The 25,829-nt window shown below is 41.4% G+C and overlaps 1 protein-coding gene across 1 annotated transcript; it reads right to left on the reverse strand.

Moving 5' to 3' along the window:
* Positions 1 to 25,829, reverse strand: LOC115221538 (U3 small nucleolar RNA-associated protein 4 homolog). Its single transcript, XM_029791740.2, is given in 20 exon segments — positions 1 to 162; positions 1,680 to 1,772; positions 3,773 to 3,955; positions 5,446 to 5,541; positions 5,954 to 6,060; positions 8,117 to 8,144; positions 8,147 to 8,308; positions 9,760 to 9,917; positions 10,754 to 10,853; positions 11,984 to 12,051; positions 13,760 to 13,982; positions 14,518 to 14,565; positions 15,522 to 15,597; positions 17,228 to 17,393; positions 18,175 to 18,259; positions 19,663 to 19,731; positions 20,150 to 20,269; positions 21,662 to 21,707; positions 23,193 to 23,314; positions 25,697 to 25,829. Coding segments are annotated over 19 exon segments (2,052 nt in total). The 5' UTR covers positions 23,297 to 23,314; positions 25,697 to 25,829; the 3' UTR covers positions 1 to 42.

The following is a 25,829-nucleotide window of genomic DNA, read 5'->3' on the forward strand; positions in this document are numbered from 1 at the left end:
TAGTAAAAATATGAAAAATTAAATTTTATTGTTCCCTCAAATTTATCCCATTCCAAATTTCTTGACTCTTAAAACAGGCAATAAATCGTCTTCAAAATCCTTTGGAGTTTTTTCTACAATAACCATTTGCCCATTCCTTAAGAAGCTGCTTCCAAGAATATACTGAAAAAAATAAAAAATAAAAAAAAGTCAAGTAAAAAATGTAGAGAAAGTTAAATAATGTTGGACAAATCTCTCTCCGGACAATGTAGCCATGTGGTTAAGCAGTTTGCTTTGCAACCACATTGCTCCTGGTTCAATCCAACTGCACAGCAGAGCCTCCAGCCGGTCTTGGGACTGAATTTGGAAGATGGAAACAATGCATATTTCTCTGCTTTACATTTGTTTTTCATGTGTTGAGCAAAGACGGAGAGGGGCCCTGTTCTACAGCTGGATGCCCTTCCTGTTACCAACCTTTAACTGTCACTAAGGGACCCTTTACTCCACACAAAATGACAGGAGACAAGGAACCAACAACCGCAGCCACTGTGGATCCAAAATGGAAATGCACACACACACGTTTTCTTTCAGCTTGTCTGCCAAATTCCCTTACAAGGCCCCCCATCATGCAAGGGCCCACCTCTTGCAATTGCTGACTAATACATTTGAAGGAGAGAAGTGAGCAAAAAAGAGAACGTTAAAGCTAAGTGAAGTGATACCTTTCATGAAAAGACCGTTTTTCTTTTTCTCCTGGCAAAATGTATCAAGGAGTACATTATCTAAAATGTCCTTCTTCTTATAAGTCAGCAGTGAACAATTTGAAGGGGCTTTTGCTAGCAAGTCAAGCATCATCATCATCATCATCATCATTTAGCGTCCATTTTCCATGCTAGCATGGGATGGACGGTTCAACTGGGGTCTGTGAAGCCGGAAGGCTTCATCAGGCCCAGTCAGATCTGGCAGTGTTTCTACGGCTGGATGCCCTTCCTAACGCCAACCACTCCGTGAGTGTAGTGGGTGCTTTTTACGTGCCACTGGCGCAGGGGCCAGACAGAGCTGGCAAATGGCCATGAACGGATGGTGCTTTTACGAGTCACCGGCATGGGGGCCAGGCGAGGCTGGCAACGGACACGAACGGGTGGTGCTTTTATCAAGCAATGATATAAAAACTATTGTGTTGGTTCAGAACGTAGTAGTAGCAGCAGCAGTGACCCATCACCAGTTGGTTTGACAACTGACGTGGGAGTAAATGGTTTAGACGAGAAAGAGGAACAACCATGACACAGGTTGGGGGTGGGGGTGGGGGGCACTGGTTGAGTGAGTCAGGAAGTTTGCTTTGCACTGAGGGAATTTCACATTCAATCAATCCTACTTTGAGGCACCTTGAGTAAGTTTCTCATACCACAGCCTCAGGTGGACTCAAACCTTGTGAAATGACATAGATGGAAACTATGTGGAAGCCCGTTAAACTGATTGTTCCTGATTAAACTGATTGGGCAGTAGGCTTAGCCCATCGTTCCATTGAACACCACAAACTGAGCCTTAGATGCGTTCAGTGGAGATCAACCTGCTACTAAAATTCAGGTTGGGTCTTCCACCGTTCCTCTCACTAGACTCAGAGAACCCTAAAAAGGGCCAAGTGCACTGCCCTTGCTCCCCTGACTAAGCCATTAAAAAAATCATTGTAAAGGAATACTTACCCTGAATTTATTTACGATATGAAAAGCATGGGCTTCACCGCGTGATCCTTGGTGACCAAATGATTTAAAATGAACCTTTGGGTTTGGGAATGGCTGAAGAGAGAAAAAAAGGGGACAAAAAAAAGAAAGATATAAGTTGAAAGAAAGTGTAAGAGAAGGGGAAAGCTTGTTGTGCTCTTATTTGGCATACTTCAGATGTCTTACTGTACTGCAATGGTAGTTGAGGGGTTTAGCTGCCAGGGAACTCCTTCAGGGGTTTAGCTGCCAGGGAACTCCTTCAGGGGTTTAGCTACCAGAGAACTCCTTTAGCACCCATCATTTTTAGTGTAATTTCTGATGAAAAAGAAGTTGGAAGTGAAGTTGTTTGTTTCGTTGATGATGGTGTGAATGAGATGTATTCAGTTGTTGAAGTGGTTGTATATAATCTGTGGTGGTGGTCATCAGAAACTATGTCAACAGTTGAAAAAGGGTGGGGTGAATGTACACTGACGTTGACGATGAGTTCAGGGTATTCACACGGATGGGTTTAAGTGATATTCTATTCACTGGAGTGTCATTAGACTTTTTAAAGTTCTAATACGTTTTGCCCAGTTTTCCAGACTCTGGGAATTTGCCTGAGTTGCTATGAGGAGTTGGTGAGTAGTAACAGTTCCCTCCTGACTTCACAATTTTAGGTTAAATTTTAGGGTTTGTCAGGCCGGAACACTTTTGAATTTGTAGATTTCTCTATTTACACTTCAAGTATTGAGACGAAACCCCTTATTTTCATCCCATGTGTCATCATCATCATTGTTTAACGTCTGCTTTCCATGCTAGCATGTGTTGGACGATTTGACTGATGTCTGGTGAACCAGATGGCTGCACCAGACTCCAGTCTTAATCTGGCAGAGTTTCTACAGCTGGATGCCCTTCATAACACCAACCATTCTGAGAGTGTAGTGGGTGCTTTTATGTGCCATCGGCACAAGGGCCAGTCAGGCACTGGCCACACTCAAATGGTGCTCTTTATGTGCCACCTGCACAGGAGCCCGTTCTGCAGCACTGGCAATGACCTCACTCAAGTGTTTTTTCACGTGCCTCCAGCACAAATGCCAGTAAGGCGACGCAGGAAACGTTCACGCTCGAATGGTGCTTTTTACATGCCACCCGCATGGAAGCCAGTTTGTTGCTCTGGCAACGATCACTCTCAGATGGTACTCTTAGTGCTCCACTAGCATGGATGCCTATGGTACTATGCTATCCATTCTTTTCAGCTAACACTTTCCTGATTATTCTGGCCATTCCAAGGAGGCAAACCTTTCGTAACAGTTCCACTGGGCACTCTCTTCCCATTTCCTTTATATTCTCCTTGATGCCTTCTCATACTCTTCCCAACGATCCAACAATTGTTGTTGTTGTTGTTATTATTACTATACAACAGTTAACTAATTAATTTAATGTGAGAGGCAAAATATTTACCAATTTTCAACTAATTTAGTTAATTAGTTTTATCATTAGTTTCCACTGACATTTCCTGCTGTGTCTGGTGGTTGGCAGCTCATTGTTCCAGATTATTCCTGGATAATTAATGAAGTCACTATTTATGTCTTGTACTTAAAAACTGCATTTCTCTTCGGCTTCTGCAGTTATTTTTGTTGTCTGTATTTATTTGAATTATTATTGTTTTGTTGTATTCAAAAGAGTGAGATGTCTTTTTAGGGGCCTCTAATATGTCCTTCCAGTTATAAAACCAGACTATAATGGCCTCTGTTCCTCAGAGCTCCCTGATCTTGCACCCCCACCAAACTCTCCCCTTGGGGCCTTCTCCTCACTCATCTCTCTCCTACAGGGGAACATTAAGGGCATCAAACTCACCAATCTGTGAAGCATCCACAAAAGTCATGGGTTTTGCTTCTTCCTCCTCATTAAGCAAGTAAAACAGAAAGGTGGCTTGAGGGAATTCGGTTGCTATTTCTAGCAGGCTGAGTGACTGCCCAGATGCTTGTATAACCAACAATAGGTTATACAAGAGATACAAAGTACAAAAACCTTATACAAGTGCTGCAATAGCTGACAATTGTACTTTGAGAAGAGGTGAAAATAGTTTGACTTACCTGGTTTTTATCAAGCAGACAGATCATCTCTTCATCCTGAAGGATTAACTGGTTTGGGTTTAATGGATTATAGTTGACGCTGGTGATTTTCCTCCGTCTTGAAAGCCACTGAGAATGCCAGGTTTTCTTGATTCGTTTCGACCAACGAGTGAAGTTGTTTTCTGTTAAATCAAATTCTCGAAACTAAAGAGAAAAAAGCAAATCTTAAAATAAATGGCGGTGCCCCAGCATGGCCACAGCTCATGAGCTGAAACTAGATAAAGATATAAAGATAAGGTTTCATAAATAAATAAATAAAGAACAACAACAATAAGGATGGAAATTATAAGTGAAATCCAAATCCAAATCGCTGACGTGGCCGATGACAGAACCACCTGATTGGCACTTGAGCCAGTGGAACGTTAAAAGGACATCCGAGCATGATCGTTGCCAGGGCTACAGATTGGCTCCCATGCTTGTGACAAAAGCACCATTTGAGCGTGGTCACTGCCAGTGCAGCTGGACTTGCTCCAGTGCAGGGAACACGTAAAAACGAGTGTGGTCATTGCCAGTACCACCTGACTGGCCCTCGTACTGGTGGCATGTAAAAGCCACTCCCAGAGTGGTTGGTGTAAGGAAGGGCATCAGATTGAGTCTGGTGCAGCCTTCTGGCTTGACAGTCCTCAGTCAAACCATCCAACCCATGCCAGCATGGAAAGCAGGCATTAAATGATGAGGATGATGATGATGATGATGACCCTACAATCTAGGTGTATTGCAAATATTGGCATTACTTGGAACTGCACACATATTGTGTAAAGTACTGTCTGTCTGAGGTCCTTGTTGTGACTTGACAAACAATACAAACCCCTCTGATAGACACAATATCTTCAGTCAACAACATCATGAGACTGGATACTGTGCAGCGTTTTAAATAATAATAATAAAAATAATTTAACGTCTGTTTTCGATGCTGGCTTGGGATGGACTGTTTGATAAGGGGCTGGGGAAGCCAGAGAGCTGCACCAGGCCCCAGTTGTCTGTTGTGCCATGGTTTCTACAGCTAGAAACACCAATCCCTTTATAGGGTGCACTGGGTGCTTTTTATGTGGCAATGGCACAGAATTAAGAATCGGTAAAATATCTTAAAGTTTTCTTATTTCTTTCTTTCAATGGAATGTTCCGTTTGTGGGTTTCTGAAACTAATGTGACAACGTTATCCTCTAACTGGTCCAAGTGCTGGCAACAGAGTGGCCCTTATTAAAGGCTCCCCAGGGCTGCCTGGTGGTGGGGTTAGGCTTGATCCTCAATCATGTGGTTTTGGGCTCAGTCCAACAGCATGGCACCTTGAGCAAGTATCTCCAACTTTAGCCCTGTGAGTGAATTAGGTGAGCAGAAACTATACAAAGCCCATCATTAATATGTGTTTGTGTGTGTGTGTGTGTGTGTGTGGATGCTTCACACTTGTCCTTCTTTTTTAAAGACAATAGGGTGCAACTTGTGTAAGATTTGGCTGCTATTTCCAGCAGGTCGAGCAACCATACAGAAGCTCCCTCATTGATTAGAGACTCACTTGTTTATTGCTGTTGGCAAAGCATCAACCAATTGGCTGAGCTTTGCTTTCACGAAGCCACAATCGAAAGTTGATCAATAATTGATTATAAACGAAACAAAAAAAGCCGAGAGCCACTCACTTGCATGTTGCTGTAGACAATGAACAGGGTCGGTAACAACGGATGGAACGCCATGGCAGTCGGCATCACCCTCTGGGGGGGCACTGAGGTCACGTGCTACAAAGAAGAAATGTTAATTAGCATTGTCTTTCCCTTTTCTATCACATACAACCTAATTATAAAACACACACAAAACCAAATTCATCTTCTCTTCCTTTCACACACACACACTCTCTCTCTTTCTTTCCTACAGAAATGTATCTGTTTTAAAACGGCAAATTTACCGTTACTCAAACAACAACAACAGCCACCACCACCCAGACCTTTGGTACCTTTAGCATTTGCACCATGTCTCAGATTCCTTCTTCTCTTTCTTTCGTTAGTTTTGAAACTCCTGCTCAAAAATGTCAAGGGCCTGTCCCTTAAACCCCGCTGACTAAGTCATAACAAGAATTTCCTTTAATAAAAATGCTTCCAGACCGTTAGGATGACTGGAAGGAAAGAAATAAAATATTGGAACCATTCTTACCTCTCCAGAAACTGTGTCAAAGACATTGACCTCTTGACTGCTATTTGCTGTTGCAACATATCGGCTGTCGCTGCTCACTTCCAGCAGGTGTATGGACTCTGCGATTCCTGGTGCACATTTACAATGCAATGCAAGAAGAAAAAGAAAAAGAAGGAAAACTTTTTAGAATTCTATTTTGTCTTTTCAGTTCTTCAAAGAATGTTTGCCTTGGAACCGGTTTCCAGACCTAAACAAACACACCAACAACTTTGAAACCCCAAGAAAATCCACATCAAGAATGAAGCAGGGGATTCTTAAAATTCCATTCTGTCATTGTCAATCTAGTCTGGACGAAAGCCCCAGCATGCCCCTGCCCCTGACCCTGTTGGTTGTAAATTTACTTGTCCCTGGAGGTCAATTATGGGTTGAGAGGCTGCATTCATGGTTGGCTGATTAGCTCCAGCCTTTGGTGCCAAGATGGAATTTAAACTTGCGATGCAACTGGAACAGACACCACAAAGCATCTCCCACACCACTCTCACAATTCCACCATTTCCCAGACTAGAACTTTATTTACCAACCTTCTGCAGAGAGCCAGAACAAGACATTCTTTTGACCATTTTAACATCTCTCTCCATTTCACACGTCAATTCGGGCCAATGTGTGAAGCCTTGGCACCAGTGTTCAACCTGCTAGAAAAAACAGCCAAATTTCACTCAAATCACATCTTATCAGCTTCAAGCCACAACTAATAGGTGGACATGGTAAGCAGCAGCAGCAGACAACTCTAATCTCAGATAAACTCAGATTAGAGATTAAAGTCTGAATACTTGCCTCAGGAATGGAGTCTGCTAAATGTATCCGAGAGACAAGTGGTGGGAGTTAAACCTGGTGATAGATTAGTTCAACAACTCATCTACTGGGCTTCAGTACAGTTTCTGCCAACAAATGTCAGTTACAGGGATCACATTTTTCATGAAGGGGGGGGGGAAGAAAAGGATGGAGAAGATCAACTTCTGAGGTTTCATGCATGGGTTTGAACCCAGGACCACATGATAGCAAAGAAAACATGTTAACCCTGTTGCAATCACACATGTCACTTGAGGGTACACCCTCATACCTCGTCCCCACCTGCTGGGGTACCCATGTTTCTCCTCTCTACACAAAGACCACCTGTTCTTGTCCCTCTTTCCAATACTTAAGCCTCCCTACGTCCAGCACAAAGACATCTGTCCCACCACCTCATTGTCAAGGGATCTTGTCTTGTGAGTTACATGGTGCCCCACCCCCACCCCCCATTGGTGCTGGTGCCACATAAAAGAACAGCCAGTATTCTTTGTAAAGTGGTGGTCATTAGGAATGGTATCCAACCACAGAAATCAAGCCGAAACAGACACGACAGGCACCAGGCTGGTTGGATCCTGCTGAACAATCCAGTCCGTACCAGCTTGGAACACAACATTAAATTAGAACGATGATAATGAACACACACACACACACAAGCCAAATGCTGTAGTCGTTTGTGTGGTTACTTTTATATTTGGTGGTCAAACATTTCTATGGCCTCTCAAAGTCCACCATTAACTCCAACTACACATGGAATAACATCATCATCATCATCGTTTAACGTCCGCTTTCCATGCTAGCATGGGTTGAACGATTTGACTGAGGTCTGGGAAGCCAGGAGGCTGCACCAGGCTCCAGTCTGATCTGGCAGTGTTTCTACAGCTGGATGCCCTTCCTAACACCAACCACTCCGTGAGTGTAGAGGGTGCTTTTTACGTGCCAGGGGAGTCTGGCATCAGCCACGACCGGTTGGTGCTTTTAACGCGCCACCAGCACGGAAGCCAGTCGAGGTGACGCTGGCATCGGCCATGTTCGGATGGTGCTTTTTATGTGCCAGGGGAGTCTGGCATCGGCCACGTTCGGATGGTGCTTTTTACGTGTCACCAGCACAGGTGCCAGGGGAGTCTGGCATCGGCCACATCCGGATGGTGCTTTTTACGTGTCACCGGCACAGAAGCCAGTCGGGGCGGCGCTGGCATCGGCCATGTTCGGATGGTGCTTTTTATGTGCCACCGGCACAGAAGCCAGTCATGGTGGCGCCTGCAAAAAAACAACCCCCTCCCCTCTTCCCTCATCGTTGTTTAAAAGAGAAACAAAAAGAAAAAGACACAAACTTACCTTTCGCTGGATTGATGCAGGTTATTTCGTTGTCTTTGAAATGAAGGATTTGTAATGTTCCAGCATTTGTAGCGAGAATAAATTTGGAAGAGTCACGAGTGAAGACCATTTGATGAGCAGGTAACAACATGCTGCTGAAGTGTTTCTCGTGTTTGACTGTCGGAGATGAAGGAAACTGACTCGGTCAGTAACCTGTAGGAAGGTGAAAAGGTGAGAGGAGATTGCAGATCCATTTATCTACACATTTATATATATATATAATAATAAGAGTAAATGATTTCTTCGATGGTTTTTAAAAAAACAAACAATTATTTACTGGTAGATTTCGGCATGTAAATATAACCATTAACGGTAGGAACTTCTGTAAAGTTCAGTACATATATATTGTATATAAATAGAAGGGGCAGGCAACAGGTTGCTTGGCCGCATACCGAAAAAATTAGAAATAGCAGTCATAGACTGTTTATTTCTATTTTCTACAAAAGGGACTCCACCTACGACATATCCCTGCAATTCATATATGCAAAACAGAAGGGATATGTCGTAGGTGGAGTCCCATATATGTGTATATATATATATATATATATATATATATATATATATATATATATATATATATATATACAGACATTGATAGACATCCATATATACATACTATGTCGTGCCTCAGGAAAAGACCCATCAAGCTGAGCAAAACTGCAGTTGTGACAAATACCGTAGTCATGCAAATGGCACCCACACCTGTGGCAGGTAAAAGCACCCATTACACTTTTGGAGTGGTTGGCGTTAGGAACGGCACTCAGCTGTAGAAAACCATGCTAAATCAGACTGGAGTCTGGTGCAGCCTTCCAGCTTACCAGCCCTGGTGAAACCATCCAACCCATGCCAGCATGGGCAACGGACATGGAATGATGATGATATATACATACATATATACATACATATACTCACACACACACACACACATATACATACATACATACACAAATATATATATATATATATATATATATATATATATATACATAACACATACATATTGTGTGCTTTCCAACCACGTGAAACCTTGAGCAAGAGTTTTCTAGGCCTGGGTTAAGCAATGACTTGTGAATTTGGTAGATGGAAACTGTGGGGAAGACCATATACTAGGCGCAGGAGTGGCTATGTGGTAAGTAGCTTGCTTAGCAACCACATGGTTCTGGGTTCAGTCCCACTGTGTGGCACCTTGGGCAAGTGCCTTTTACTATAACCTCGGGCCAACCAAAGCCTTGTGAGAGGATTTGGTAGACGGAAACTGAAAGAAGCCTATTGTATATGTGTGTGTGTGTGTGTCTGTGTTTGTCTCCCCCCTCCCAACATTGCTTGACAATCGATGCTGTGTTTATGCCCCCGTAACTTAGCAGTTCAGCAAAAGAGACCGATAGAATAAGTCCTAGGCTTACGAAGAATAAGTTCTGGGGTTGATTTGCTCGACTAAAGGCGATGCTCCAGCATGGCCGCAGTCAAAATGACTGAAACATGCCAAAGGTAAGAGAAGCGTATTTCTCTGGAAATATTGTCACAAAATGGTTGGAAGCAAAAAAAAAAAAAAACAAACAAAAGAGATGAAATGGAGAAGAAGAAGAAGAAGAGAAAGGACTCACCAGGTTTAAATAATAAATACGAGTCTCTGTTGTTGTAGAATATGCCACCATCTTGGCATTGCTCGTTAACGCACAACAAACGACAGGTTTGTCGTGTTTGCTCTTCAGCTGGACCTGGTTTCTTGGATGTTTTTCCAGGGTTAGGATTTCTTGATCCCCTGCAAACATAAACACCCAAACTTAAGATTAAGGAATCTTATAAGGTTATATTCTGTGGGTCAGGGAGGGATGGGGACATGTGTGCAAAAACAGGGTGGATGGTCATCAGTCACCGATGTCCAGGTTAGTCTTGGCCAAAGGTGTTCCAATCCCCTGCCTTTTGCTTTGATAAATAGATTTGACTGCTATTTCTAGCATGCTGAGAGACCATGTAACATGTAGTGATTCTCTCATAGGTTTATGAGGAATATGTAAACGCCGCCTCGACTGGCTTCTGTGCCGGTGGCACATAAAAAGCACCATCCGAACATGGCCGATGCCAGCGCCGCCTTGGCTGGTTTCCATGCCGGTGGCATGTTAAAAGCACCAACCGATTGTGGCCGATGCCAGACTCCCCTGGCACCTGTGCCGGTGGCACGTAAAAAGCACCCACTACACTCGCAGAGTGGTTGGCGTTAGGAAGGGCATTGAGCTGTAGAAACACTGCCAGATCAGACTGGAGCCTGGTGCAGCCTCCTGGCTTCCCAGGCCCTGGTCGAACCGTCCAACCCATGCTAGCATGGAAAACGGACGTTAAACGATGATGATGTGTGTGTGTGTGTGAGAGAGAGAGGGAGAGGAAATTCTTTTCCCAGTCTGTAGCAGCAGGAGCAGCCAAACATGAGAAGTTGGTCCCCAAAACTATTTACCATCTTAAAATTAGGAAAGACAAAAATGGACAATGTATTCTTAGGCTGGTCTTCGTTGTAATAATTCTTGACTAAGGATGACTTGGAGCCAACCAAAAACTTTTGGTTGCTAATGAAATTATTTAACAAGATGAGCGAGTACTTACCTGTTTTCCCTGAGGCTTGTCCCAATTCCCAAATTTCAAGGTAAGTGGGATATTGTAACAACAACACGTTGGCATCGGAAGCAGTGTGGGCCAATTTCTTCTACAAAACAAACCAGGATTGAATCGGGTTAAAAGAAATGTCCAATCCTAATTATTTAAAATGATTGCATATCTATTAATGAAAAACTAATTAGCTTTGAGGGCATCAAAGGTAATTTCGAAAACTACATCACAAGAACCAGGTGTTCATATTGAACCCCAGGAGATACGAGTGAGGCATCAATAAGTAAAAGGATCAGGGTTGCCATTAGGGTGTTGGATAGAACGTGTCTGTCACCGTTTGAGTGTTTCTGCTCTGAGTTCCAATAAAAAGGCGACCAATTCACAGCAGGGAACCCCTTAGCATTCAGATTACTTCTCTGTCAAGTGTAAAGCTTATTTATTCACATTGCTTTGAATTAATCCAGGATTATCTCATGACTGAGATTTCAATGATGTGATTGTATATTTTTAGAATGTCGTTGTAGGGTAGGTGTGAGAGGCTGGATCTGGCCAGTTTGAACATAAAAGCAGGTGGAATATTTGGCCCCTGGATGTGGCTGGTTTAAATGCTGAAGGGTCAAAGGGCCAGGCACGATGCCTTGTGGTGTCTGCTTCCTCTGTTTGCGTTCTGAGAACAAAGTCTGTGATGCCATTGGTGCCAAGCCATATTGAGCGACATTGGAGGATTCTTCCTTCCCTAAACATCAGTGGTGTGGAAAAAGGGAGGCTTGCAGGGGCCGGAGGGGGGGGGAACTATAAGTCTTTTTTCAAAAAAAGAGGAAAATGTTGTCCAACTCTGGACATCTATGTGCAAGATAATACAGTCCATCTTGACCAGTGAAGGCCATGCATAGACTGTCCTTAATCACTAAGGAACAATATGGTGAAGAGAGTGATGAACAGGTTGGGTGGACCTGGGTGGATGTGGTACAAGGCTGACTCTGATAATAGAAAAGATAGGGTAAGGAGAGAGAGACAGACAGACAGAGCGAACACCTCAATGGGTGAGAGGTTGGAGGGGGATGGTGAAAGATCCCCACCGCTGCCACCACCACCACCACATAAATACTGTTTGTCTGGACAGCAGCAGCACCGTCTCTGATGGGGGGGGGGGCTGTTTCCCATTGAGGATTACCTCTGCTGGTGACATTATTAAAGAATCTAAAGAAGAATCTTTGACTGACTTACGTGAGGAATGCCACTGTATTTGAAACATTTCTTCTTGGGTGAAATAAGGGAAATGAAAGAATCAGCTCCTGGAAATGAAGAATGGTTGATATGAGCATTTGATAGGTTGTTAGAAGAGAGATACTTCACACAATGACTATGATGGATCTAGACACCCCACCCACCTACCCACTTTGGTAGTGAAGGTCATTTAATGTGTTAACAGGAACTTAACTATTTTTCCCTGTGCAGATGGCATCTCTGAGTTATATTTGCTAAACCAGCTTTTTTAGTACAGGTATTATTCATCCTGTTCCTTTCATAATCCACACCAAGATAAGCTGTTTAGAACCTCTTAACTTGATACGACAGACTGTTTGGTTTCTTCTACCTGAGTACCCCCACCCCATTCCAGAGACCCTTGCGCCTATTATTTTGGGTTATCCATCTTACATAAAGCAGTCTTTAATCTAAAATAATTCTCGCAGCCAACCACAGTAGAGGCTAGATTTAAATTAATAGATTAGTAACGAAACCCAACAATTTAACATAAATCTCTTTGAAGATGAACAAAGTTTTAAAGGTTTTTATTATTTCCTCAAGTTTATTCTGAGGAGAGATCTCTCTCTTTGTTTTTGGATGTGGAATCGGTCCACCACAGAATATATTCCTGACGATCTGGTTGCACAGCGAAATTGCCGTGAAGAATGGAATAGCCAGACTCTTGGACAGTCCTTCTTCAGGGTTAAGATGACAGGAGAGAATAAGGAAAGATAGCAGAGTTCTACATTCTCTCAGTTTGGTCGTCTTGTCAGAAAACAAAGAACTGAATACACCGACTCCATTTCTAAAAGTCATTGCCCTCAATACTAATTCCTGTGCTTTAGACGAGGGATGTTTGTCTTGCAAGCTGCTTGGTGACCTCACTGATGCTGGTGCCAGATAAAAAGCACCCAGTCATCATCATCATTGTTTAACGTCCGTTTTCCATACCAGCATGGCTTGGACGGTTTGACTGAGGTCTGGAAAGCCAGAAGGCTGCACCAGGCTCCAATCTGATCTGGCAATGTTTCTACAGCTGGATGCCCTTCCTAACACCAACCACTCTGAGAATGCAGTGGCTGCTTTTCACGTGCCACCTAGGCGGCCCTGGCATCAATCACGTTTGGAAAATGCTTTTTACATGCCACTGGCACAGGAGCCAGTCAGGTGGCACTGGCATCGATCATGTTCGGATGGTGCTTTTTACATGCCACCACTCTGTAAAATGATTGCAGTAGGAAGGGTGTCCAGCTGTAGAAACCATACCAAAAGGAGACAGTAGGGCTCGGGGCAGTCTTCTGGCCACTTCCTGCCAAACTGTTCAACCCATGCCAGCATAGGAAACAGGTATTAAATGATGATGAAGATGATGATATATATTAAGATGTCACTTAGGTGTAGAAGTACTAATAACATGCTGTTAGAACTCAATGTACACATGTGTGTGTGTGTCTGTGTTTATATAGGTCTGGAAAAGAAAAAAAAAACTAGTTGATTATGTCATTTGCCTTTATCTCCTGTTGACTTAGCAGATCAGCAAATTAGGGAATAATAAAATAAGTACAGCATTTAACATGAGTGCCTAAAAGCTGGACAGCAATGCTCCAGCATGGCAGCAGTTCAATGAGAAAAACTAAGAACTGAGAGGCAATTGCTATTTTACTTGCCATTTGAACTAAGGACCTCAGAGCTCACCTACTTCCCACCCCCCTAACCCCACAGTGTAATTAACAGGAAATGCTTCTAATTACTTACCTCCACTGACAAGCTCATCTTCGATGAAGACCAGAGAGTTGACATCATGGGACTGGAAGCTCTTGGCAAAAGACTGAACCCATTTACTCTGTCCACGAGCAGCAAGAGCGGCCCCAAACTTGCCCTTTAACTTTTTAGCAGGTAAACCATCCATCTCTTCTGACAGGAGCTCAAACCAAATAAGTTTTGGGTCGACACCACTGCAAACCACAGTTTTCTCATCCTGCAACAGAACCGTTAATCATTATTAGTCATCATACTTCAATCATTAATCCAATAAAGATGTCTTTAGACAGCCACTTGATATGCTAGCAATAGCAACTAAATTGTTCTCAAATCAAATTTTTACCATCTTAGGAACCCTAATTTAATCTCAGGTGGATAAAAATTAGAAAGGTCAGTCAGAGAACCAAACCAATAATGGCATGCAATGGGAATGAACACTGAATTCTCACTAAAAATTCAAGAAGCTATTTTTATCTAAGTTATTTCAAATTTCCAAAAGAATATTTGCCCAAACTCCAACAACATAACCCCTCTTAATACCAACCCAGCCCCTGATTCTATGGTATAAACTTCCCATTTTAAAGTGATCTAAATCAAAATCTTTCATTAAAATTATTAATTATCTTCCAAACATCAATGCAATAACAACAATGTTATTTTCACGAAATTCTTCATTTTCAAAATCAACTGAAACAGAGAGTGTTTGGCAACAGAAAGAAAAGAGGAGGCAAAAAAACATAGAAATAACTCACCTCGCTGACAGCTAAACACAGAATGTCCGCCCTGTGGCTAAAGAAACTCTGGAAAGAAACAGAACAGAAAATAAGTCTATAAGATGTTGTGATGTTCATGCCTTTCCCATAGACATGAGAATAAGAAATATAACAATTCCAGATGGAAATTAAAATCAGAGTTAGATGGGGTTATTCAGAGTGTGAAGAATTATGAAATGAGATGAGGATGACAACAGCTGAGAAATTGTGTCTGAGAGAAACAAAGGATTCGGTCACATTCATGCTTTTCTTAAAAATCATTAACAATGGCTACGAACATGGCCATGTGGATAAGAAGTTTACTTTACAGCCACATGGTTCTGGGTTCAGTCCCTTGATGTCACTCTGTGTTGAGTAATACCTTGCGAGTGGAATTTGGTAGACAGAAATTGTATGGAAATTCATAATGTGTATGTGAGTGTGTGAGTGTGTAAATATTTTGGTCATGGAACCAAGCTCCTGGTCATTATTCTTGCCATTATAAATGTTGCTATGAACCAGTGATTGACTCATGGGAAAACCTGTCATTAACAACATTATCAATCACAAAATGCAACATAAAATAAATGAACAATAAAGAATAAAAAAAAAAAACAGATAAATCAATTCCAATATTGCTCTCACCAGACTTGAAACCAAGTCATGCAAGGGGGGGGGGGTCGGTTGTTTGTCTCTCCTCAAATCATTACATTCATAGACATGTCTACCATATGTCCACATTTACCTAAAACAGTTTCACATGAACCAATATGGGAGACATAGTCATTTTCCTAACTAGAAATAACAGCCAAATCACATGTTACTGTTTTAAAATATAATTGGAAGGACACATTGGAAAATGTAGTTCAAGGGTTGGTCATAGCTGGAATGTCTCTGGTTCAGGTTTGACCCTGTTCTATCAAGTCAGACCTGCAGCTAAACAACACCAACAAGAACAACACAAAATAACAATGATGATGGAGTTGCTTAGTAAAGAATTTTACCATTAATTCTGTGCCGTATTTGCCATCCCAGAATGTAATTCTGCCCTGCGAATCCCCACTGACCACAGTCAAATTGCTACAAGAGAGAAAAAAAAACAAAACAAAAGTCAAAAACTGGTTGGAATTTAGAAACAACACAAAAAGAACAAGAAAAGAAAAATGTTGCCATTACAAGTCAACTTTAGTATTTAAGTATCACACACACACACAGACAGACATCTACAGGGTGTCCCAAAAGTAAGCCCTGGTTTTAAAATCTTTATTATCATTGTAGAAACTGATTGTTTAAAGTATTTCATTGCATTTTACAATTGGAGGTCACTTTTGGAACTCTGTGCATGCGTATGTGTTTGTGGAGGATCACGTTTGACTCTGAGGAAATATTGTTTTGTTTGGAAACAGGTGAGGGCTTGTGACAGGAAGAGCACCAGGCCTTTAAGAAATCTGCCCCCAACAAATTCCAGCTAATTCATGCAAACGTGGAATATTGGATGCTTGTCAAGGAAATTACATAATGCTTGGAACATGTGACTGGATTATGAAACAAACTGGGGGCAGACAGTTTCACACAACCCTTTATTTTTCATTCATTTCATGCCTGTATTTCATGTTAGCATGAGTTAGATGAGTAAGTTGTTGAGGCATCGTTTTACAACCAGATACCTTTCCTGTTTTTCAAGTAATGGACCTCTTATTTCACTTGTCTTCAAAAGCATGAAACAAATAAACGATCTGTTGACAGAGAAGTGACAACAACAACAACAACAACAACAATAACAACAACACTGTTCATAGCAACTTTTGTAGAGCACACACACATGGAGGTCTGGTTGTATGGTTAAGAAATTCACTTCCCAACCATGTGCCATGCAGTTCCAATGCATGGCACCTACAGCAAATGTCTTCTGAAGCTAAAAGCCTTGCGAGTGGATTTGGCAGGAGGAAACTGAAAGAAGCCCACTGTACATCTCATCTTGGTATCGTATGATAGCTGTAAACAAGTGTCACTGTTGTACAAGCAGTGTCATTCAATTCCAACCGTCTATAAAATCATGACTGGCCACAGAGAGGAAATATTACCTTAGAAACAGGTAAGGGTCAGCAATCCCTTGACTATTGCAGGTGTTACATTCCAAAACCTCCCACAGCAATAATTAAAATCTAAAAAATATAAATACCAATTGTCCGCAGAAACCCACGATATACTGAGGAATCCATGATATGAATTTATATATATTAGCCAGAAAAATCCGTGATGTGCTGAGTGCACGATAAGTGAACCGCGATATGGCAAGGGGTTACTGTACACCTACCTGTAGAGAATCTGCCTCAATGAATTCCATCTGACCCATGCATAGAAAAGTGGATGTCAAAATGACAACAACAGGCTTCTTTCAGTTTCCTTCTAATAAATCCATTCACAAGGTTTTAATCAGCCCAGGGTTATCATAGAAGACATTTGCCCAAAGTGCCACACAGTGGAACTGAACCTGGCACCATGTGGTTCAGAAGCAGACTTCTCAACTAAACAGCCATTTGTGTCTCTTACGGCTGTTTGAAAGCAAACAGAATTTAGTTGAAGACAGAAGCCAATCTCTGAGACAGAATCGGATTCTGAACCCAGGAAGAATTATTCAATTAAATTAAGTGAATCATAATCTGATAAGTTTACAAAGAACAGAAGAATACGATGCAAAGAGACTGACGCTAAAATTTTGATGCACCAAACAATGGTCTGTTTCTGTTTGTGTCTCTTCATGGTGAACCTCTCCACTGCAATTCCTGAATTGGCATTCCACACACGAATATTATCAATTCCACCAGTGACGATGATTTCTTCAGCTTGGTGCCAATCCAAACAAAGAATTCGACCTGAAATAAACCAAACAGAACATCTGCTATGTTATTGCAATTGCATTTAGTTGTCCTTAATTAATTAATTAATTAATTAATCAATCTAACATTGTGAGGTCAATCTCTATGACTTTCTCAGTTTCTTCAATATCATAAATGGTAGATATCATTGCCAGAGGTTAATATGGTTCTTGGAGAAGGGGAAAAGGTCAAAAATACGTTTTTTTTCTTTTCTGATATATATTTCTTTACTGCCCACAAAGAGGCTAAACACAGAGGGGACAAACAAGGACAGACGAAGGGATTGAGTCGATTATATCGCCCCCAGTGCGAAACTGGTACTTTATTTATCGACCCCAAAAGGATGAAAGGCAAAGTCGACCTCGGCGGAATTTGAACTCAGAACGTAACGACAGACGAAATACCGCTAAGCATTTCGCCCGGCACGCTAACGAGTCTGCCAGCTCGCCACCTTAATCAAAGAAGAAATGGCAGCAGCATAGGTGACCATTTAGTGGATCACAGAGAATATTGAAGGGAAGGTAAAAAGGAAATATTTCATCAGTTATTCCTCAGATAGGGGAACTGGTTTCAATGCCAATAAAGGGTATCTGAGGGCCAAATAATGGGGTTCAACCAGGCAACAGGTCAAGATTACAGTCACCAACGGGCTTCTGTGTTGTTCCTGTCCAGCCAGGCAGTGGTGGTGGTCACTTGCTCTACATTTCACACACACAAACGCCAGGCAAGAAATAAAATTCCCAACGAAGAAGAAGGAACCATGGATGGATGTACTGACCTTCCTGTTTGCTGAAGGTTTTCAGATAATTCAAGCAACCATCCTCCACATCGAATAAAACCACACAACCTCCGTCTGTGCCAACCTGGAACAAAAAAAAAAGAAAGAAAACCTTCAAGTACGAAATGTTATTTAGATGAGATTTGCTAGTAGTGAGAGAGGTAGCTGATACACTTGCTCAAGGTTTGATAGTTTATATCTTGCCACTCACATCATGTTGACTGAGCGGACCTTATGAAAAATAAAAAACCAATCCAGTTATGTGCACTCCTTATTTTCAGGGCTATGTTGGACCTTCATCAGCTGATTACTTCCCTGCCCCTGCTGCTCAAAAGGTGCAATCAAGTGGCATCGACAGATAGGAACTCCCTAAATAAATTATCTGTTTTTGACCATTTTGAGGAGAGAGAAAAGAGGAAGCTGTGACACGTTCCACATCGTTAATATTATAGGGTAGATTAAGGAAAACTCTATCCACTAGGCTTCTTTACAGTTTCCATTTACCAAATTTCACTTGGTCCAACCATGCAGTTGCAAAGAGGACTTCTAAACCAGACAGCCATGCCTACATCCATTATTTAGGTCAATCTTCTGGGTTTTAAGTTCAAATCCTGCCAGAGTCAATTGGCCATTATTGTGGCGAAATAAAATAAGAAGCTGGCATGAACTGTGACCACACTCCACTCGGCTACATTGCTAAGCAACACATCATACTCCACTCAGCTACACTTTATGAGCAAGTTTCTACAGAATTACTCAACCAACTAGAAACAGCAACTTTTTTAATCCTTTTGTTGCCATATTTCTGTTGAGATGCTCTCTTTTTCTTTCAATTAATTTTAAATATAACAAAGAATTTAGTAAAATAACTTAGTTATGTGACTAAGGTTTGGTGGACGATTTTAATTCAAAACTTATGAAAACAAGACATTTGTACTACAGAGCCATGCTAGCATGGAAAACGGACGTTAAACGATGATGATGATGATGTAGCATAAAGTCTTCATTAATGGAGTGAAATGGCTAAAGTCAGAAATTAATATTCCAACTGGACAAAATATTATGATACAAATACCAAGCAGTGGCTCTCGTAGCTTCTCATCTTAACTGATAAGAAATTTTATCATGTACATTGTTTTGTCATGGTATAAAAGATGGGCAACAACAAATATTCTGCTCAATACCACAGATTTGCTTGTCAGTTGTTTGACCTCAACCAGTTGAGCATGTCCCTTACAGGCTGATACGTGCATCTCTGATCATGAGCAGAAGTAGTGGGGGAGTATCATAACCATGTATTGAGAGAAATACCCTGGGGTTTGAATAATTCACCTCTGGAAACATGGGTGTTTCGTTCGTCATCCTTAAAGATCCCTTATTCAGGAACCTTTTGAGTAGAATTTTTGAAGGATACAGTATCCTGACAGAAAATACACAAGGGGTTAACCCTCACTCTATACTGATAGAAGTTAACAGATATCTACTCACAGCAATCCGAGTATTTGAGTGATTTTTCACCGAACACCAAATTGGACCAGCGTTGCAATGGGCTTTCGTCTAAAACAAAAGAAATCAGAGATTAAATTAATGAGAGCTGATATAGATTAATTAATATTAGCCAATGCGTACTTACAGAGAGTGGTTAATATTAATTAAAGACAGCTTAATTAGATTGGTTGACATTAATGAGAGCCAACACTGTTTGACTGTTTTTCTCATTGTTCTTAACGTCCACTTTTCTATGCCTGTATGGATCAGATGGAGTTTAGTGAAGCAGACCAGATGCTCTTCCTGTCACCAACTCTCACTCGCTTCCAAATAAGGTAATATTTTCCCATGTTTTAGCAGAATAATGGAAATGAATGATATTGCTTTTGTCTACAACCATAGCACGATATCAAGAGAACACACACACACAACGGAGAAGAAAGAAACGAAGAGGAATTAAAACAAAGATGAGAGGTTAATGCCTTACTTTTGGTTCAAGTTTGACAAGATCATATTCTACAACTTCTCCGGAGCCTCCTGCGGAAAACAGTCGATTGGAAACCCAGATGATCGTTTCAACCGGACGGTCAATGTCACCGGGAATCACCTGGAAGAAAGAATCAGCACAAACAATTTAATCAGGTTTCAAAAAGTAAAGAACAGAGATTTGTTACTGTTGGCTGATTGCAAGCCATTACCTGTCTCCAGGTGTTACCTGGAGGAAAGGGACAGTGCCCAAGACCCATGGGGTGGGGGTCTCCCAGGTTGGTGAGATTGGTACCATTAATGTTCCAAATGTATATCAACAGCTGCAGGAAAGAGCAGGGAGGGAATTCCAGAGGGATGACATTTTGGGAGGGAATGATTGGGTTATAGTGATTAGTGTAGGGCCTGGTGGGATTGGACACAACATGAATGATAAGAAAAGAGATGAGTGGGTGACGAATGTCTGAGAGAAAATGGTGTGAGTGGCATGAGGTAGCTTTGAAAGGTAGAGACCATTAGGGGTGGCTGTAGAAAATGGTATTGTTACAGTTTAATATGGTTTATTTAAAAAAAAAGACATCAGAATAATATAACAGAGAAATAAATGTGGTGGTTTGCTTGAAGCATTGTGAATGAGATGCTGAAAGAGTTGGGAGGCCAAACAATGCAAAATGGACCCTAATTGTTGCTAGTGTCGGTCTTTTAGGTGCCCAATATTTCAGGACCTAAAAGTCCCTTCATCAGGGTTTAAGGAATTATTTCAGCATCATATAGTATAATAGAGATTTTGTTGCCGATTTAGGTTTTCATATTTAATAATATGAAGAGACGAAGTGACAGAGATAGGTGTGTATATAAGGAGAGAGAAGCAAAAGGTGTCTTGATCAATATATAGATAAATAGCCTGACAGGTGGACATGTAGGAAGGACAGGTAAATGGGTGGATAAGCAGCTGGATAGGATAAACAACTGGCTACTTATCTAGCTAGCCACATGGACAAAAAGGTGGAGAGATAGATAGACAAGTGGTTAAGTAAACAGATAAATGGGGGTTCTGAGAAAAGAAAAGCTCATGGGCCCTGTTGCTTCTCTTTTGATTAAGCCATAAAGAATATTTTCCTTTAAATCACAAACCAAATACATTTCGTGGATGACTTCAAAGTCACTCTTAGTTCTTCCGCTGAGCTTTCCAAACCAAATATCTTTACATCTCAGACATTTCCCCTACGGAATAGGCAGAGTCATTCCAAGTTCTTCAGAGTTGACAGAATCATTAGCATTTCGGACAAAATGCTTGGCAGCATTTCTTCTGACCCTTTATGTTTCAGATCAAACACCACTAAGGGCCAACTCTGCCCTTCATCCTTTTTGGGGGGGTTAATAAAATAATAACCAGTTCAGTCCTGGGTTTGCTGTAATTCACTAATTTCCTTCCCCTAAAACTGCTGGCCTTGTGCCAAAATTCGAACCATTATTGTTTCTTCAGGGAAAGAGGAATTCTAAAATAATTTACCTTTTCTTTGTACCAGTTTCCAAGAATTTCTATGGAGCCATCAGTTCTGAAAAGAATGTGAGAAGATTTTATTTAATCAGTTATAAAAAAAGGTCAAAGGGTTTTTCTGGAAGTGGTTTGTTGTGAGTGTCCTTGGTGTTTCTTATTCTTGTGCATCTGCCACAAACACTTTCTTTGTCCCATTCACCCCTTATGCGTCCTTACCTTGCACTGGTGACACTCTATGGAATTCCAACACCTTCCCCACATACCAAGAGGGGCCATTTACCTGACAGGTGAGAATCCCATCTGTTTTCTTGCTAACTACAACTTTGGTCTTTACAAAGTCAACTTTTAAACCCTTTAATTCCTGGTTTTGCTTTCACACCCGGAATTTCTTTTCTGATTCTACTATAAAAATGTGGTCATCAGCATAGAGTAGTTTCCAAGGGTAATCAGTCTTGAACTCCCCTTTTATGGCCTGGAGAACTATGATTAATAGGAAGGGACTGAGTACTGAGCCCTGGCGAACTCCTACTTGTGCACTAAATTCATCCCTGTACCTATGGCTGACACTCACCCCAAGGCAGCAACCCTCTACATAGCTTGTATGCCAGAACAATTGATCTGGTACTATATAAATATATATCTATCTATATAAGACAAACTTCTTTCAGCTTCTATTAACCAAGTCTATTTGGCCAGGAGCATTGTAGAAGACTGAACCTGAGACCAAGTGGTTGGGAAGCAAACCTCTTGTGCTTTGAGTTGGATGGAAACCAATGCAAACCAGATAAAAAAAAAAATTGCTCTGACGGACTGACGTTCAACTGAATTATCTCCCTTTAGGCCAATGTTGCTCTTGCATTTTTGAAGAAAATTATAAAGTAATTAGCAGTCGAAGGATTAAGGAAGGAGTTAATAAGATCACCTAAGATCCGTTGAAGGTGGTGCTCCAGCATGGCCACATCTAAAGAGTAAAATCAATATAAGAAGAATGAAAAAATCCTTAAGTACCCCCCCATCTCCCTCCCTACCACTCCTATGCTTTGATCCATGATCCCTGATCCACTTCCGTCCCTTTCCATTTAACCCCACCCACCCACCCACACTGATATTTCCCATCAAAGTGCATAGAGTGATGGGCTTCTTTCAGTTTCCTTCAACCAAATCAACTCACAAAGGCTTTGGTCGGCTGAGGGCTGTAGCAGAAAGACACTTGCCCCCCAAGGTGCCACACATGGATGGGAAACAAACTTATGAACTAAACAGACACATCTGCAATTGTCGTTCATCACAACTGTAAAAACGAGCCTCCACTTGATCGCTCGATTCGCTAGAAATAGCAGCCAAATTCCATCAATTCACATCTATCTTAGAAGTGTATTGAGTCCAAATAGACAATGCCTAAATAAAAGATGGGATGGCCAGAATGCTCTTGATTTACTGATCTGCTTGACTAGAGCTGACATGGGACAAAACAGCAACAAACACAAGCATTTTACATTTAACACACACACACACAGAAAGCTGAGAGTAATGAATAGTTTACCGTGATAAAGCCAGCTTTTTATTTAACTCATTGTAAGAGAAACACTGGATCCCCAGTACTTTGGGAGAGAAAAACCTGACTTGGTGAACTTTAAAGTCCCCCATTTTGGGAAGGTTCCAATTCTGGAAAAGAAAACAAAAATATATATGCAGCACTGAGAAAACATTTGAATGAAAAATGTAAGCTTTCACTCTCTCCTCTAAGCCATCCTTCATGGGGCACCAAACTGTTCTTAAAAACGCAGAGGGAAAATTGGAAAATGTAGTCGCAGCTACACATCATCATCATCATCATTTTAACATCCACTTATCCATGGGGTTGGATGGAACTTGCTGTGATGGAATATCTACAGCCAGATGTCCTTCTTGTAGCCAACCGTTACCAGTTTTCAAATAAGGTAATGCTTTTCTTTGGCCAAATATATTTGCACAGTGACCCTGACTGGCTCCCTTGCTGGTGGCACGTAAAAAACACCATCAAAATGTGGTCAATGCCACTGCCCTCTGATTGGCTCCCGTGCTGGTGGCATGTAAAAAGCATTCACTACACTCTCAGAGTGGTTGGTGTTATGAAGGGCATCCAACTGTAGAAACCTTGTCAGATCACATTGGAGCCTGGCGCAGCCTCCTGGCTTCCCAGACCCCAGTCAAACCGTCCAACCCATGCCAGCATGGAAAGCGGACGTTAAAGGATGATGATGATAAGATTGGAAATGAAAGACATCCCCTGTATGATGGTGACACCCATTTATACACTTCATCTTGTGATGTTAAAGGTAAGGAAGCAGTAACACACACAATATTGGAAAATAGAACAGACAGGATTGCCACATCTGGAATGCTTTGATCATTGATCTGTTCAATCATGATTGACTTCAGATCAAACAACAACAACAACACTCTGGCCAATAAAGAACTTTCATCACACTCACTTAGCTTGTTGGGGGTCAGACAGACAAATATGGTTTTACAAACCCTATATTGTTTTTAAAATACAAGGAGAGAGAATAAGGGAGAGCCAACAGTTTGAGGAGGAAGAAAGATCAGCTATGGTTGTTAGTGTGGGGCCAGACATGCAGAGTGAAGTGGCCAATTTGATTATTTTGGGAGATTGTGAAGTCTAGTAATGGAAAAGTTTGTGATGGTTTTTAGCCAATGAGTTGAGGGAGAAGAGTAAAGTGCTGTTGGTGAGTTTCCTTGACATGTGTGTTGTGACTGTGTTTTGATGTTGTCGAATGAGATTTGAAAAGTTCCTTGCAGCAGGAACAAGGTTTTGGGGATCTTTGTTTATGGAAGTAGCAAAAGTTGGATGAGGGACACATAAGTTGCATGTGTGAATGGCATTAAGGGTAATTGGGAAGGAATGTCAAGAAGTGAAGAGGTGTGTTTGTGGTTGAAAGTAACAGTGTAGAAACTGTGTGGGAAACATGGCAGACGGTAGGTTAATAGAAATTCGATCAGAGTTTCGTCAATGGACAACTGCAATGGAATGGTCCAACTGGAACTTGGAATCCAGGATATCAGGAAACACAGGAATTAAATAGGCAACTTTGCTGATGTCAAGAGTAAGACGTCTGTCAAAGTTCTGAAGAGTGAGAGAGTCTTTGTTAATTTGGATCCATGGAATCTGCGCTGGTGATCAGTGAGGAAGCAAACAGACTCAATAGGATTACAAGAGATGATATTTTAAAACTGTCCCCATTCATTAACGAACCCTTACACAACACAACTGGTGGGTGGTGTTCCTCTTCATTTGGGTTTAAAGAACATCGAAATTCTTTTGTCACAAAACGGTTTCTGAAAATCAGTTTTCCTTTCGAACTGTTCTCAATATTTGGTCATTCGATTTTTGAAGATTTCCTTTTCAGCTGCTCCCACTCATGTCAAACTATTCCAAAACTTTAAAACTGAATGTCTCCCACCCACCCCCATTGCATTCAGTCCCCTTGTCCACTTACCATTTTGTTTGTTTATATAGAGGTGGCCCTTGATGAGACGGGACACAGTGTCGCGTATTTAGACAGAGAATCAGAGAGAAAAAGGGAAGCGAGAGAGAGAGAGAGAGAGAGCGGTTGAAGAGAATAGAAACGGAGAATCACGCGGAAAGTTCCGCCGAGAAAGATCCTCGGTGAGGTTTGGCAATGTTTATTTACAAAGCATTTTCTCTTGAAATCGGAAACTGTTTTGCGACACAGAATTTCGATGTTCTTTAAACCCAAAGACACAGTTCTTCAAAGAAGGGGAAAGTGAAATTACGCAAGATCTGCCGATGAATCGACGATGCACCGATTCTAGAGTGAAAGGATTTCTCGATCGGCGATAAATAATCCCCACGTGTTTTAGACGGAGTCAAGTCGAAAGTAGAATTGTACACAACAGGGTCGATAAAAGCGTGTATATATATATAGATGTTATACATGTGTGTGTGTGCGTATTGTACATACTGACAAAAATGTTGGAAGTCAATAAGAAACGAGACTGAAATCTAGAATTTAAGAAACTTACCAGAATTGAACCAAACCCGAAACTAAGAGAAATCGCGTGGACGACGGTGTAACCGGAAGTAGCCGGTGTTAAAGGAAATGAGAGTCGAATAAATTTTGTTCCGACATTAAATTTTTTTTTTTCAACCTGATGA

The sequence above is a fragment of the Octopus sinensis genome, linkage group LG18, assembly GCF_006345805.1.
Source record: "Octopus sinensis linkage group LG18, ASM634580v1, whole genome shotgun sequence".
Taxonomy (NCBI): domain Eukaryota; kingdom Metazoa; phylum Mollusca; class Cephalopoda; order Octopoda; family Octopodidae; genus Octopus; species Octopus sinensis.